This window comes from Prenolepis imparis, unplaced genomic scaffold, assembly GCF_030444845.1.
Source record: "Prenolepis imparis isolate NDT839.2.m4 unplaced genomic scaffold, iyPreImpa1.0 SCAF_3, whole genome shotgun sequence".
Lineage (NCBI taxonomy): Eukaryota > Metazoa > Arthropoda > Insecta > Hymenoptera > Formicidae > Prenolepis > Prenolepis imparis.
The window spans coordinates 16,872,019-16,887,883 of record NW_028141161.1 but is presented as its reverse complement, the minus strand read 5'-3'; the positions used below and the strand labels follow the sequence as shown (position 1 = coordinate 16,887,883).

Here is a 15,865-nt window from a genome sequence, read left to right as displayed (position 1 = left end):
TAGATCTCTCGTTATAAAGTTTCAATAATTTGAATAATCATCAAATGAGAGCTCATTGAAGTGTTGAGTGAACAACGCGCAGCGGTCGCAATGATTAATAAATTATCGAGAAAGGAAGAATAATGACGTAAGCACTATATTGATTTCCTTGAAAAAGTAATTTTGTTTTATATAGCATCACAAAGTATCCATTAACCGTTTACAATGTGTTTCACACTAATTGGTATATATATAACTATCCGTATATGTATATATAATATGTAAAATTATTGTGCGTAACAGTGATATAATAGTATAGAATCTTAACATGTTTGAGAAAATAAACAAATTTTTAAGAATGAAATATTTAACGTTAAAAAATTTTTTCTGAAAATTCGAATTTTATTATGTTCCTCAAATACATGCGCTTTCTCTTTAGTTATGTAAACTACGATCCCTTAGTGAGTGTAATTTGCAGATACAACTGTATAATCAATGTAGTTGATGTTCAATTTGCAATGAGAATTACCTGGAATGAAAAGTTATCAAAATAAAACCAGAGACATTAGCACTTCTTTGGTTTGCAAACATTACATTACGCTTACACCTGCAAATCTTCCTTTTATGGGCACAAGAAAGTGAGCACATGAACTTAAGAGAATTATACTTATGTGTAATTTACACATGTAATTGACAATGTAACTATACATGTAATTCACACATGTAATTGACAGTGTTGCTTCTTTAAAGAACTTTCATTACATGCAAATACAAGAACTTTTTTCGTACATATATGTGACAAAACTTTTCTACGAATCCTATGATCAGAGAATTTATCAAATTGAGAAAGAAATATAAAATAATTAATCAAACAAAATTGCGAGAATACGAAAACGAGAAGAAAATCCGCGGAATTCGAAAGGCAATGATATTAGTATTAAAACCGCAAGAATCAATGTCGCAAAACGATTGAAAACCACAAAAGACCAATACTATAAAATCACTAAAATCGAAATGAATTTGTGTGATAAAAAAAAGAAAGATGATTAAAATCAAGTTATACATTATATACTTTTGAATAATTTATTTAAATCCTGTTTATAAAGAAAGCATTAAAAATAAGAATTTTAGCAAAAACTCTTTCTAATCTTTTATGAAACATATTGTAATTAGAAAACCCATTCCAGCATTGTTTATTATCGATGAATTCATAATTATTATGTATCAATAATGACGAAAAGAAAGATTTATTTAAACCGCACATATTTACAATTCTAATAATAATTCTAAATAATTTGCAATGCTTTATTTCTCTCGGAAGAATCGTACAAGTTCTGTGAACATTTGTAAAAACAGGAATAACTGTAGACGACCCAACTGGCTTAATTGATTTTTATTAATTCGATGTGATATAAAAATATAGACTACGTTTCGACCTTTGGTTCAGGTCCTTATCAAGTCTAAAATTAAAAGATATAAAAAATAATAATACAAATATATCAATTGGTTTACGCTATACATCCATAAAATGATTTTCTTTTTGATATATTTGTATTATTATTTTTTATATCTTTTAATTTTAGACTTGATAAGGACCTGAACCAAAGGTCGAAACGTAGTCTGTATTTTTATATGACATCGAATTAATAAAAATCAATTAAGCCAGTTGGGTCGTCTACAGTTATTCCTAATTTTATTCTTCACTGGCGATACAAAAATACTTGCTATATTTGTAAAAACGTCAAAAAAACTGGCACATCTGCATTAATAAATAAGATAATCGATGTCGCGTAATTATAGTGATATAAACTACTTATTATCATGGTGCAAATTATTTTGCCGTCAAGCAATTAGGTCTAGGTCTTGTTTAAGCCGAGTCGCAGAGAAGCAGAAACGAGCTCTTTAATCTGTCAATCGAAAATCGATAAGTTAAGATCGCGCGGATCGGTTCGGTAAGTACCTAATAATCGTACAAATTACCAGAGGGAGACAGATAATTGATTTAAGCGAACGAGCGTCCCTAATTGATTGAAGTCATCCGCCAGAGACGGCCCGTAACGTCACACGCGATTTGTCACACACGAGACCCGCATTATTGAATCTCGCCCGTACCATTACGCACTGACGATATATAAGTGCAAAAGTGAATTAATTCAGAACTCCACTTTCACAATCGCACCATATCTCGAAGGTTACGAACTTTGCCAAGACTCATTCATTTGCGTCACCACATTATAATAAATGTAAACTCCACCTTCAAACATCATATTTTCTTCGTATTCTTATTATTCGTGATTTTTTTGCTAAGATTTTTTTATACAATTTTTTAATTTATTTCTTTTATGAAATAAGAGTTTTATCAGATTATTTATCCTCAATTTCATAGCATAGCCTTGTCTCTATTTAATCGAATGACCAAAAAGTCTCGATACTTCGCTGGATTTAACCATCTCTTGGTGTAATAAGTTTTTATCTATCAACGTTGCAGAATTGTTGCAGAAAATATACCAAATATCCTTAAATCGAACTGCCTCGTATTGGCCAGCGCACAATATAATTTTTCATTCATGTCGTTTTGGCAACGTTCCTTATCGTGGCGATGCATAGGTCGAAGGAGAGCGAGCTTCGCTATTCCATTAGCGGCAAGACTCTTATCGGCCTGATGTATTTCGCTGATCGAAATTCCCGAGAGGATGGCACATCAAATTTCTTACCCCGGGCGAAGCTCTCGAGATCCGAATACGGGCGAATCGAAAATCCCGGATCCCGGATGGAGCACATGCCAGGGAGAAAAGGGATAATCTTACACCGTGAACAGGACGAAGACACGGTCCATCTACGTCGTGCAGCTTGGATTACGTCTCATTGTGGTGTGCCGTTACGGAACGAGACACCAATCTATCCACCATTGTAATCGAATGTACCCCGTACCCATCGCAACGTGAACGAAACCTGTGTAGAGATCCTCTTCTTCAACGAACCCGAAAATTTCTTAGGCTTCTCTCCCGCCCGGATGCGCTTCCTTCGTGTTCCCTTCGCGTTTCCCTTCGCGGCGATACAGGATGTTCAGTGAAAGGAGCGATTTGGAACACATGACGATATTTATTCGTTGAAAATTAAATAGCTTTTTTCTTAATAATAAATTAATCATCCCTGAGTTGCGATTAAGAAAGAAGTTTTCACGAATTATTAAGAAAATAGATAAGAAAATCTCTAATTCTTTAGCTAATCTTGCGAAAAAATTTACTAAATATTACAAAATTCAAATTTGATGCACACACATATAATTGTCATGGTATTTAATATAAAACCTATAAAAAATTATACACGAGAAAATTATTTTCCAACAAAAAATATCCTGTTGGCAAAAGGCATCTATTATAATATTTTCTGCATATTTTTATATGTATACAATGTATACATGTATACACCACGTGTACTTACATATTAGAATGTTAAAAAAGTATATAAATATAGTAATTACATTTATCTGTCTTAACGTCATGAATCGCTAATTACGTTTTAATATCAGTGACCCTGAAAACAAGACAGGAAGCATGTTCACCTTTACATCTGCTGAAGTGTAAACACTGTAAACGTGCGAATATCACGACGCTTTGATATTCCACGGCAAAGTCATAAAACTGACAAGGAAGGTCAATTATTTGTCACAATCATAGGCACTTTATTGAATAACTGCTAAATCATATATATAGACGAACACGTGTCGGATTGGCGATTCAAGGAGGCGCAACGAGATGTTTTCTTCTGACTAATTTGCCGTGAGCGTTCAATAGTGTTCCTATCCAATATTCTACAAAATTGAATAATATATTTTATCCCTTACTCGACTCGTTACATGTGAAAAAACACTTCACACTAAGAGCCAAGAGCGTTATTACCTACTTAGCGCTTGAAATGCACCAAATTGATTATCGCTAATGAAGTTGTTAATAATCGAATGATTTCGGCCTATCACACCGCGTCAAATGAGATCTCTCGTGACATTACCTATCACCGATCTTGCCGAGATTCATTTCGAATCTCGATGGGCGCGTTAATAAATTCGCGTTTCATACGCGAAATCGAGAAATCTTGCGAAAAATGGAATTCGGCTCATCGGTCAACGAATGGATATTTACCTTGCAACGTAACGCGCATATTTGTCCATTGACTAGTGCATACCCGGTGCATTCACCCTATATCTATACAGCTATTATCCACTTGGATACCACCCGCCAACCCCCGCGGATCTACTTCCGCCCGTCGCGTATACTCGTAAAATAAATCGTATAATCGGATAACGAGAGTTGCCTCCTCGCAGCTCGAACGGATAACTCGCGATAACTCGATCTCGGCGCGAATCGTCTTGCCCCGCCTGGCCAAACATATCGACTCTACCTGTTATCAATATCTTGCTAGAACCGCTGCAAAGCAATATAGTCCATAAGCGAAGCGAGCTCATACCGAGCAACAATGCTGCGAAAAACTTGACTTTAATCGAAAAAAATTAATGAAATTTACACGATCTTTAAAAATTAATGAAACTTACGAGAGATCCGCTCGATTTTATCTTATATTTCCTCGTACTTAAATTTGATCAGATTAATATGTTAAATAATTTTGTTAAGATTGAATTTGAAATATCTTGATAGTTAAATATCCAATATTATTCTTCTATTCAAATCATTGCAGATTTAATAAAATGATATAAATAATGAAATTTTATTATATGTATTATATTTGTATTATATGTATTATATGTATGTATTTGTTATGTATCTACTTCTAAAGCTTGATTTTTGAAAAAATCGCTATTGTAAAACTGGAAAATTTATTCATGTCTTAATAATTTTATTGATGAAAAGTTGATTTCTAAATTGATCAAATCGACCGCAGAAAAGCAATAAATCTATGATATAAGCAATAAATCTATGATATTCTATATAATATATGCTTATACAAATTTATAAAAAAATAATTCCGGTTGCAGCTAGTTGAGACCAATAATTTTCGCCTTCTTAATCTCGATAGGAATCATTTCATCGACATTTTCAACGTCGTCGATGACGCCTGGCGTTATCATTACCGCAGAATGATCGTCCAAAGAGAGAATAAGCACTTTGACCCGTTATCAGTACTCGGCGATTACGTCGGTCATTGACACAAGAATCCGTTACTTGTGTAGCCGTGGACTGGATACTCTGGATAATATTGCCGCTCTTGTACGGTGATCCACGTAATTCGAAAATTGACGCGAAAAACGTAATAAGCTATAGAAATGATATGCAAAAAATATCCAGGTAGCAAAAATAATTTTGACTTTAAATTACAGCAAAATGATTACTTTTGATGATGAAAACTCTCATGAAAAATCTTATAACAAACACTTTACGAAATAATCATCGCCGTGTTTTTTAATTCGTTTAATTTTAGGTAGGTGCCACAAAACTAAATTTTCCCGAGTCTATCTAGGGATTCTATCTCGATTTTTTTTTTTTTTTAATATACACGCGTATTGCCTATAACGCGGTCACGTATGTACATATATCTGCAGCCAGCATAAGTTTTTCCATTATCGTCTCGACGAGTACGCGCCACGCGCGCCAGAGAGTGCCTCGACGTGCCAGATTCTGTTCTCCAGCAGGCCGATCCCGCGTTTACCGTCTGACCTGCATTCCGTCGAGCAGCCTGAAATTTCGCTCTGCGTCTGTATGTCCCTCGTCTCTTCTTCCGCATTACCTCCTAGTGAGCGAAGCAAGTTCAAGCGCCTCTCCGATCGACGGAATATTCCTGTGCATCGCGCGTTGGACGCCGCGAAAATATTATTCCGCAGGCTGGAGAACGCCTCAGATATACATGACAAATTTTGCAAATTTTGGCAAATAAAAAAAATGCTATTTTCCTGTACTAGCCTAGACTAATGGACTCTAAGAGGATTCATAATCTGAAGAAATTCCCGTCTTGAAATCATCTCACGACGCGTTGTACTTTTGCGACCTGTACTACTTAAAATTTACATATACTTGATAAGATTAGCTTATTATATTTTCGTTCGCCATGGTAGTCTAAATACTTATATATTCTGAATTTTTTATTCTAAATGCATTAGTTAATGTACAATTAATTTTCTATACTTTAGATATTGGCACCAAGACATGTGAACAATCCAAAAAATAATACAAACGAGACAAATTTAGAGGAAGATTGAACTGCGATAGAATGTTGAATTACGGTGCTATGTATTCTTTTGAATATCTTGAAATATATCCCCATTATTTTCGTAATTACAATTGCACTTTATTTCAAATGCACTTTAGCTGGCGCCAGAAAATGAATACCCAACAAGTCACCTTCAGCGTAACTGCATGACGCCGCCTAATAAAGCCTTATCAAAATAAAGCGCTCCAATCAACATATATCTCGTTGATTTATGCTATGCTGATATAACAAGGAAACAACAATGTAATCGTTGTTCACATATACGCAAATAGCTATCAAACTTAAGCGCGAATTACTGTTTGCCGTTATCGTTAAAATACTAAATATTCCAATTAGAAACGAATCGCGTATGTACTTTGTGACATTTCGACGCATCAAGATGTTACATAATATCATTACGAAATTAACACATCCTATATAGCTATTTCTCAAAATGTCGTAACGTCTTAAACATTTTAAATAATTGCAGTTTTTAAATCTCTCGCTTTTTGTGCTGTAATATTAATATACATCAGTAAAAAACAAATTTTTCTATAGTTTTTTTTCTTATATTAATGAAAAATGAAAAATAATGAAATGCATAGTGATCCGATATGACGTTATTATATTTCATAAATGAAGAATAATAGTTTAGAAATTTAAATCTCTAAACATCTGATAATTTGATGAGTTTTAAATTTGCATGCAAACTTATGACAATTTTTTATGCACTTTTTCATGTGTTTGCATAATCAATATTAAGTGACAATCGCGTTTGATTATTCCTAACAAATATAAGCACAATACTCAAAACTATCTGCAATTAACATTTGAAGCTTTTAATTCGTATACTTATTTAAACTGAACTAAAAAATATTGACAAAGTTTGTCACACGCTGTTGTTATAAATGTTAATTTAAACTTGATTTTATTGAACAACAGAGTGATAGGATAATATATATATAGTTATTCAATTAATTGATCGAAAATATAATCGATCAAACAAATGTATTTATTGTCACGTCATTGGCATAAATTATCTTGAAATTTTGTCCTCGTCAATAAAAATGATTTACACTTCAGCAATAACTTACTCTTTTATGATAGGCCGATAGTAGCCAACGTGTAAAAATGCCGTAATATGTCTTTCTAAAGGAAACACAAATATATTCGCAAGAACTCATCATCAAAACGGTGACCCAGCTTATATTTACCATGAATTATTGATAAATCAATAACGATATTTGCATGTAGGAGAAAACTTGTGTAAACCTGATAGTCAACAATCAATCACAAGATCGGGCACGTTCGCGATTATATCCGCGATTACATTTCCGATTATTTTATATTTCACATTAAACATACTGTCGACAAATATTGAACGACTCGCGAAACCAAAATGTAAATAGTAGATAACTAATACTAGTTTTTTAATACATAAAAGATGTAGATTCAGATTGCGATTCAAAGTATCGATTAATTACGCGACAATTGTGTCTATCCGTTCGTCATATCTCAGACCGATCGACTGGAACGAATTGTCACATGCCCAGCGACAATCGTCACTGACAATTATCATCTTGTTAGTATAGTAGCCAAGGACACGAGTCTCACAAAACGTATGCTTAATTGAAGTAGGACCGACACGACAAATGCTGACATACGAAATTCAAAGGAGTGTCAAGCTCACAGTAAACATCATTTAATATAGCCATTTAAAATCAGTGAGCAACGAAGCGTGTGAATGTGTGTAATCGTCCTCTAAAGACTATAGACACACACCACGATCACGATCGAACGATAACTCATTTGAGACCGATGGATCACTTCTCGCGAGACTCGTTGTACGTCATTTCCACTTATGCTTCGAATTAATTGATAGTAATTATTAGTTTCAGCGTAGCCTCCTAAGAATATACATTCATCGATTTGTTCGCAAAGTGTTATGTTCAATCATAGCGTAATGATACTAATGGTGATAATGGTAATTAATATTGTTCGGTTGTTTTAAGGTACAAAGAAATAAATGCAAAGATGCGGGTCGTGTATTTAAAAGTATAGAAGAAACACGCGTCCCCCGCGTGTGATTTCCTAATTAAAATTAATTTAAACATCTTTCCAAAAATTATCTAGTAAAACAAAATATGAAAAAGTGCGTATTTGTGCTATTTGTGTTATTCGGTTACGTGATATTTTTGAAGATGCGTTATCGCGTAAATATTGTGCGTGATTATCTCAACGTTATCAAAATTTAGCTTGTAATAATGATATGATAGGTTTATAATAATGTGCAGTACGATTAAGTTTTTATATCGTAATCATATATCGCAGTGTATAAAGTTGTCGCATTTATTTATACGCGTCGCGACACTTGCTGTCGTGAAAACATGTGATTTAATAACAAAATGGACTTGGATATAGATAGCACATATCGCAAGTATATTTTTGAAATCAGCAAAATTAAGCTGAAGTATTCCTCAGACAACTCATAAATCTCTGTAAACTTTTCATATGTATAAGTTCAAGACAATTAATTGTCACAAGCTGGTTCCAATTAATAGCTTAACTAACTTCATAAAATCTTTTTTATTATACGTATCCGTGATGTCATATTATAAATAATTTATAAATAATAATTTCTAATTCTAATTTATACAAACTTTTCTAGTGAAATAATTTCAGTCATGATTACGTACCTACTTCTACACATTCTATCGTGTTTTCGCAATAATTTTAATTCGTTCCCGTAAATTGATATTTAATTCTTCATTCAATATTCAACGCGCGGCCTTCTCTCTAAATGGCAAAATAATTTCGTAATATAGCAAAAATATAATTCTTTTCTCTCTTCTTTATCCTATAAATTTCAACACCACAGCTATTGCATCTTGTCGCAATCTCAACTTAAAAAGCGGATCGTTTATCGAAGTGAAATGTCAGCAGTGTTGATACATCAAAGAAACGTTAGAGTAATACGTTATATTCTTACGGTTTGATAATTATGCACTTGTATCATTATTTGCGTATTGAAAATAATTAGTATCATCGACCAATATTATCTCAAAAACTCGAAATTCATAAGTATAATCTATAATGATACCATTTAAACGATAAGAAATTAGATTTATCATTGAAAAATATTTTTCTATTTTTTATATAATAGCTTATCTATTTAAATTGTTATTAAAAAGATATGATTCAAAATTAAATTTAAAGATGATATAATCACGGAAATTTAATAGTTATAAAATTTAGCATTTTTATAACCAATACTGATTAGATAATAAATGTTTTATAAATCAATGCGATTATATATAGTATATAAATATTAAAATTATATTAAACATATATTATTTTTTATTTGAAACCTATGCAAATTACTTTTAAATTTCATATCCCGATATATAAAATTTAAAATTTCGTAAAACACAATTTTAAATTTGTAATAATTAATAACTGTTTTTATAATAATTGATAATTAATAATTATCTTTTACAAATATTGATTAAAAAATTTTCTTCTCATATACTATAAACTCTGCATCTTTCAAAAAAATCAATGTAATTATCAGAAAATATCATTCATGTATGCTTATGTAATTAACACTATTAACAATTCCAAAGCATAACATTGTCGGAACAATGTCGCGTAATGTGTTTCTTTCTATAATTAATCTGCTCTAGAAGATTACATTATTCCAACACAATCTACTGAACTATCAATAATAATCAGAACTATAAGCAAATCACCATGACCACGAGGTCGCACGCGTAAGTCTATAATTTTTATTATTTTACAGGCTACAGCGTTCACAATCATGGTCGCCGATAACTGATAACGCGCCGTTTTCTTGCGCGGAATTTCTTTCTCGTCACGTTTAAGAGAGTGGAATTCACCGATCCAAGGAAATCAACGGAAGAGAGAATCACTCGCTTGCGAATAACGACGCGAGTGACAGTGTCGCGCGCAAGGGTGGCCGCAAATTTCATTAAGTACTACACGCTCTTTGTCTTCTACGAAGAATCGTCCAATCTCTTAGCATTGAGATTGAGATTGGCAGTCGTTCTCCAGTCCAATAGTGGTGTTAGTAGTGTTTGCGCAGCCACTCTCTCACATTCGCGATCAAGACCAATACATTAGCGGATTCATCGATCATCAAGACATCCCCATTCGTTGTGATCGAGTGCACGTTACTCATATTGTACTCTGTACAATTACGTCCGAAATCGAGGTATCATCCTTTTACGTTAACATTGCGCTTTGCATCCTCTAAATTAAAAGCTTAATCAGATTCGTATCGTAGAAAACTGGTAAACAAACGTGATTTTCAATAGCAGTAGATTATATGAATTATTGAAATTTTATGTTTTTCATCAATTATTATGATCTCCATTTTTATAAGTGTATTAATAATATATACACAAAAATATGCTTTCTTGTAAAATTATTGAAAAATTGCATTTTTCTATTGCACGAAGAAACAGTTTTTGAGGTACCGGTGTGCAAGTTTTTTAATAGATTAAACAATTTCAAGTATAGTAAAAGTATTATACTTTTAATTCAAGTAGATTAAAAATAGCATTCACATTAATGCAAATGTTTTTTTTTTTTTTTAGCATGGACGTATGCAGCACGTAACTCGAGGACAATTATCAGTGATCTAGACGCGCTGTGATACGACAGGATATTCAGATTTTCCCCATTTCAGCAAACAGCCGAGATGGCGAACGTGGACAGAGATCTTGAGGAACTCATGTCTCATCTGGGTGAATTCGGCAAATATCAGTTCCGACAGTACTGTCTTCACATGCTCGCCGCATTTACGTCCGGCGTGCACATGCTGAGTCTACTGACGGTGGCAGCGATACCGCCACATCACTGCAACATCCCAGAGGTAAACCTGTCATCTTCCATAACCGAGACGTATAACTTGACCTTTAGCGATTGGAACACTTCGATCATTTCGGAGCATCTTCCGCGTCCCCTCGACAGCTGTTACTATTTGGATCGCGACAATGTCACCCGAGAATGCGACTCGTGGACCTACGACACGACGTACATCCAGTCATCGCGAGCCATGGAATGGGACTTTGTGTGCTCGCGACGTTGGATGGGCTCCCTGGCGCAATCCTCCTACATGTTCGGCGTGTTCATCGGCGCGGCTACCCTGGGCACCATGGCGGATAAGTACGGCAGAAAGATTATATTCTATGTATCCGTAGTGGCGCAGCTAGTGTTCGGAGTATTGGTGGCTCTTGTAAATAATTATTACATCTTTCTGATGATCCGCTTCTTGTACGGCATCTTCGGCTCCGCCGGCGCTTACATCACCGCGTTCGTATTGACGATGGAGCTAGTGGGTCCGTCCAAGAGAACAGTCTGCGGCGTGTTGATCCAATTAACTTTCGCTACAGGCTTTATGGTAGTGGCCATGTGGGGCGCTATGATCCCGGATCGTATGTGGCTACAGGTCCTATACGGCATGCACAGCACGCTTCTGCTTGGTCACTGGTGGCTGATGGATGAGTCACCTAGATGGCTGTGGTCGCATGGTCGCGTCGCCGAAGCAATCATCATTGTGCAGAGGGGTTTAAAAATAAACGGCAGCGACGTACAGGTAGACGCGGCCAAGCTTATTAGCAAATCAAAGGTGCAGCGCGAGACCAAGGAGGAGAAGTCGCAAGGCGCGCTGGATCTTTTCAAGACACCGAATCTCCGCAAAAAGACTCTCAATGTATGTTTCAATTGGTTCGCCAACTCGATCGCCTATTACGGGCTGACCCTCAACACGGGCAATCTGGTCAGCAATCCATATCTCACGCTGTTCCTCAGCGCCGTGATGGAAGTACCCTCAACCATCTTCGTAATATTTACCCTGGACCGCACCGGCAGGAGATGCCTGGTCAGCGCATGCATGATCCTCGGCGGCGTGTGCTGCATCTGCGCCGCTGGTATGACTGGTGCGACCAGCGAATTGGCGAACATCGTCAGAATTACTATAGTGCTGTTCGGCAAGTCCTGCGTAGCCGGCTCCTTCGCCGTCATATACAATTACACGGCCGAGCTATTTCCCACGGTGGTGAGGAACACCGCGGTTGGTATCGGCTCCATGTGCGCCCGTCTCAGCAGCACTCTTACGCCGATGATCTTTCTGCTGGACTCGCTGGACCCGCGAGTGCCAACCGCGCTCTTCGGGCTCGTCGTTCTGACGGCGGGCTACCTGGCGCTTTACCTGCCGGAAACGCTGAACCAGCCGATGCCAGAGACCATCGAGGACGGCGAGAACTTCGGCAAGGGTGATACCTGCTTCACGACCTGCATGGGTGGTAGGGTGAAAACCCCCGCGAACGACTACGACATCGCGATGGAGCAGATGGACGAGAGAGATGAGAAGGACAAGTTGAATAATATATAAAACGTTTTACCGTATACAAAAACAAGGTGCCTTCGATCTTATAGCTTATATCGTGGAGCTAAAAAAGAACGTTATCCTGACGATGCAGGAAGCTACTAAGCTGATATCAGAGATATCAGTTAGAGATACTTATTGTTGAGTTCAATTCAGCTCTAATACGCACAACTTATTAATGAAAAGAAATTATTTAGAAACACTTTATACATTATATATAAAAATTGTCTTGGAATTGCATATATCATATTATATTGATGTAATATTGATAATATTTTATACTCCATTTTTTTAAGAAGTGTCAAAATATGTATTTTAAAAGATTTTAATAACAATATTTTTATACGTGTATATTATACCATAAAAAAGATAATATTTTTATAGACAAAATATACACATGAGAATAATTTCTATTTTGTAAAGTCATGTATTTTGTTAATTAGATATAATAGCATGATAGCATACATTTCTATATACGTAAACACTTGATAATCAGAAAAATTCTAATTTCATGGATGAGCAATCTCTCCGAGAAGTAGAAGTAATTAAAAGTTTAAGCGGCACTGTTTTCCCATTCTAGCATAAAATCCATCGCCATAAAATCCTTATGAATAATCCGGGAGAATCAACGAGGAAATAAATTTGTTTACATCCGACTTATCTCGTTATACTTCTGGCGAGATAAATTGACCGAGAGAAATTTAAGGGTTGTGCGAGATAAAGCGAGAAACGTGCGGAACGCTTTGAAACGCACATGTGATCTTAATGGTGAGGATGGCAATTTCGGAAAGATGTTCCCCGAAAAAATACGAGAGATCCACGGTGAAACCACCAATTCGCTCCTCTCCCTAGCTAATGGAAAAACTTTGTCGCCTAGTCCAACGCTTTTCCAATCATAAAGTTTGAAAAATGATCGTGTTGGTTATTCGAGGATTTTTTTCGCCGTTAAATTAACGATGGCAGAGAAAGATCTTATCTTGGGAAAGTTTCATTAAATTTTTCCCAAACAATCTAAATTGTTACGAAAAAATTGCGAGACATATAATCCTTAATTATATTTTATAATTATATTTTATAATTAATATTATCGTAATATATATTGTATATAATATATTTTTTTTAATTTTATAGTAATTATTTTAGATAACAATTTCAAATATTTTTATATTGCTTATATTAAATTTAAATACGTTTTAAGATGAAATCAATTAAGGTGAAATCAATTAAAATAAAGATTCTATGCTAATAAACTTTTCAATTGTTTATCGAGTTATCGAAAATCAAATTGAATTAATAAGAGACGCGAATTAATTATAATTTCAGTTTTGTTATTGGAATATTGAATATTAAAGAATTATAAAAGTTAAATATATTTAATTATATTTAATTGTATATTTTATCAAACAAAATGATAAAGTATAGAGTTTGAGATATAGAATTTAATTAATAGTATCCTACTAATTAAATTCTATACCTCATAAAGATATCATACAACATGCGGTTGATTGCTAAATATTAAAGTGCAATGTACTTTTATTGTAGAAGTTTTTGATTCTCAAAGTCACTCAAGTTTTCGCGCTTCATAAAAATTAACAGTATATTTTGCAAGGTTAGGTAATTTGCTATTCGGAAGAGTATTCTTTAGCGTTATATAATTTATGCAGATTTTACACGACGCGGCTGGGAGCACGTATCTTCTCGTTCACCGACGACAAAAAAGTAATCGTCGAGCACAACAGCGCAATGCTGACTGCATTTCTTTTTTAAACGATGATTTAAGTTGATATTGTAGAATATTTAAACGTGCGATTAATCGACAATAACTTTCGTGGGATTCGCGAAACGCTGCAAAATTAGTTATAAATTAATAACGCATTCGCATCGCAACTCGGATTTCAATCTCGAAATCCCGTACGTGTGTAAAATCATCAGCATAGCGAAATTAAATATACTTTGGCTCTAAACTTATGATACTAAACTCTGACGATTAAATATGTGAAAGTGTTAAGTCGCAGATGTGTGAATAATTTACAAGTATAATCTTTAGAGAACGGAATTTCATTATCAATTATTTGCAGAGCAAAGCGCACGCGTGAGTCTTGCTTTTCTTAAGTATAGAAATTGTTAATTTGAATTTCAGTAAGATGGAGGAGCAATGCAGATGTAATTAACATCGTGTTTAAATTTTTTTTAAACTTCAACATGAGTTAATAATAATTAACGGAACGAAATATATTCAACTTTATTCATCTATAAATAATATCCAGAGTATATCTAGATATAAATATCTAGGATAAAATATCTAGAGAAAAAAAATTCGAACAAATTCTTTTCGGTTAGGGTTAGGTATATAGGATAAAATTCCCGAAAATATCGCGAAAATGCGAACGAATGTGGTCGAAGAGCAGAGCAACTCCTTATAATTGCGTACGCCGTACAGCTTATATGTATGCAAATCCGACCCTGATGAATCGTACACTCACCTGCGTTATCGAACGCGCACAGGTCCATGAGTGAGGGATGCTGGGAGGCGGGAGATACCGGAGCCGGAGCACACAGTGGCAAGGAGCGCGCGTCGCCGACTGAACTCCCGCTCTCTGCTCGTCCATTAAATCGCGGGAAACGTTGCATCAGCGCGCGCAACTCTGTCAAACATGGTGCGGCCGCTGCCACAAATTTGATCCTCCGTAGAATTGGATTGCAAAGTGCCATCGTGTGCCAAGATCTCGCATCCGATTTTTAGATGAAATACGAGAAGACGAGAGAGAGAGAACTTTGTAAGATCGAATAACTTTGTAATTATTAGTTTGAATTAACTAAAGTTCAATTCTCTTCTCGCACGATCTCGTTTTGCAACGAGATTAATTCGATTCATCCAGCACATTTCCGGGAAACGATATGAATAGTTATGATTTGGCTATATATCTTCTTGATATTTTCGTAGAACTCTATAAATAATGAGAAAAATGATATTATTAATATAATATATATCACAGACTATATATATAATTTAAACTTATTTACAACACTATAAGTTACTTAAATAATCTTGTCGATATCAATCGTTATTTAATTAGTTTAGATTATTTTAATTATTAAATATATCGAATAAATAGCTTTTTGAAAAATTCCGAAACAATGATCGTATCTTTTTCAATTTAAGTACACTTTTTCGCTGAGACAATAAAAAAGAGATAAGTTTTCATTTCCTAGGCAAGCTCCAACAGAAGTACCATCTTTCCGCTTCGATAGGTGGAAACTTTTTATTGCGCTTTC

At 34.8% G+C, this 15,865-nt stretch overlaps 2 protein-coding genes across 2 annotated transcripts in view; one reads left to right on the top strand and one right to left on the bottom strand.

Annotated features, from left to right (window-relative positions):
• Window positions 1-15,234, bottom strand: part of Superdeath (Suppressor of ER stress-induced death) — a 28,960-nt gene extending 13,726 nt beyond the window's left edge. Inside the window, exon 1 of the mRNA XM_083033678.1 lies at window positions 15,073-15,234. The gene's annotated coding sequence lies outside the window, so the exon portion shown is untranslated. The remainder of the gene's footprint in view (window positions 1-15,072) is intronic.
• On the top strand, window positions 8,016-13,245 carry LOC145933703 (organic cation transporter protein). The gene is made up of 3 exons (XM_083033680.1): window positions 8,016-8,164; window positions 9,980-10,411; window positions 10,797-13,245. Exon 3 carries the CDS (start codon window positions 10,901-10,903, stop codon window positions 12,593-12,595), a length of 1,695 nt encoding a protein of 564 aa, XP_082889806.1. The 5' UTR covers window positions 8,016-8,164; window positions 9,980-10,411; window positions 10,797-10,900; the 3' UTR covers window positions 12,596-13,245.
• Window positions 15,235-15,865: the final 631 nt, after the last annotated feature.

Coding starts and splice junctions, on each gene's coding strand:
- LOC145933703 (XM_083033680.1), top strand. CDS start 10,901: ATGGCGAACGTGGACAGAGATCTTGAGGAACTCATGTCTCATCTGGGT.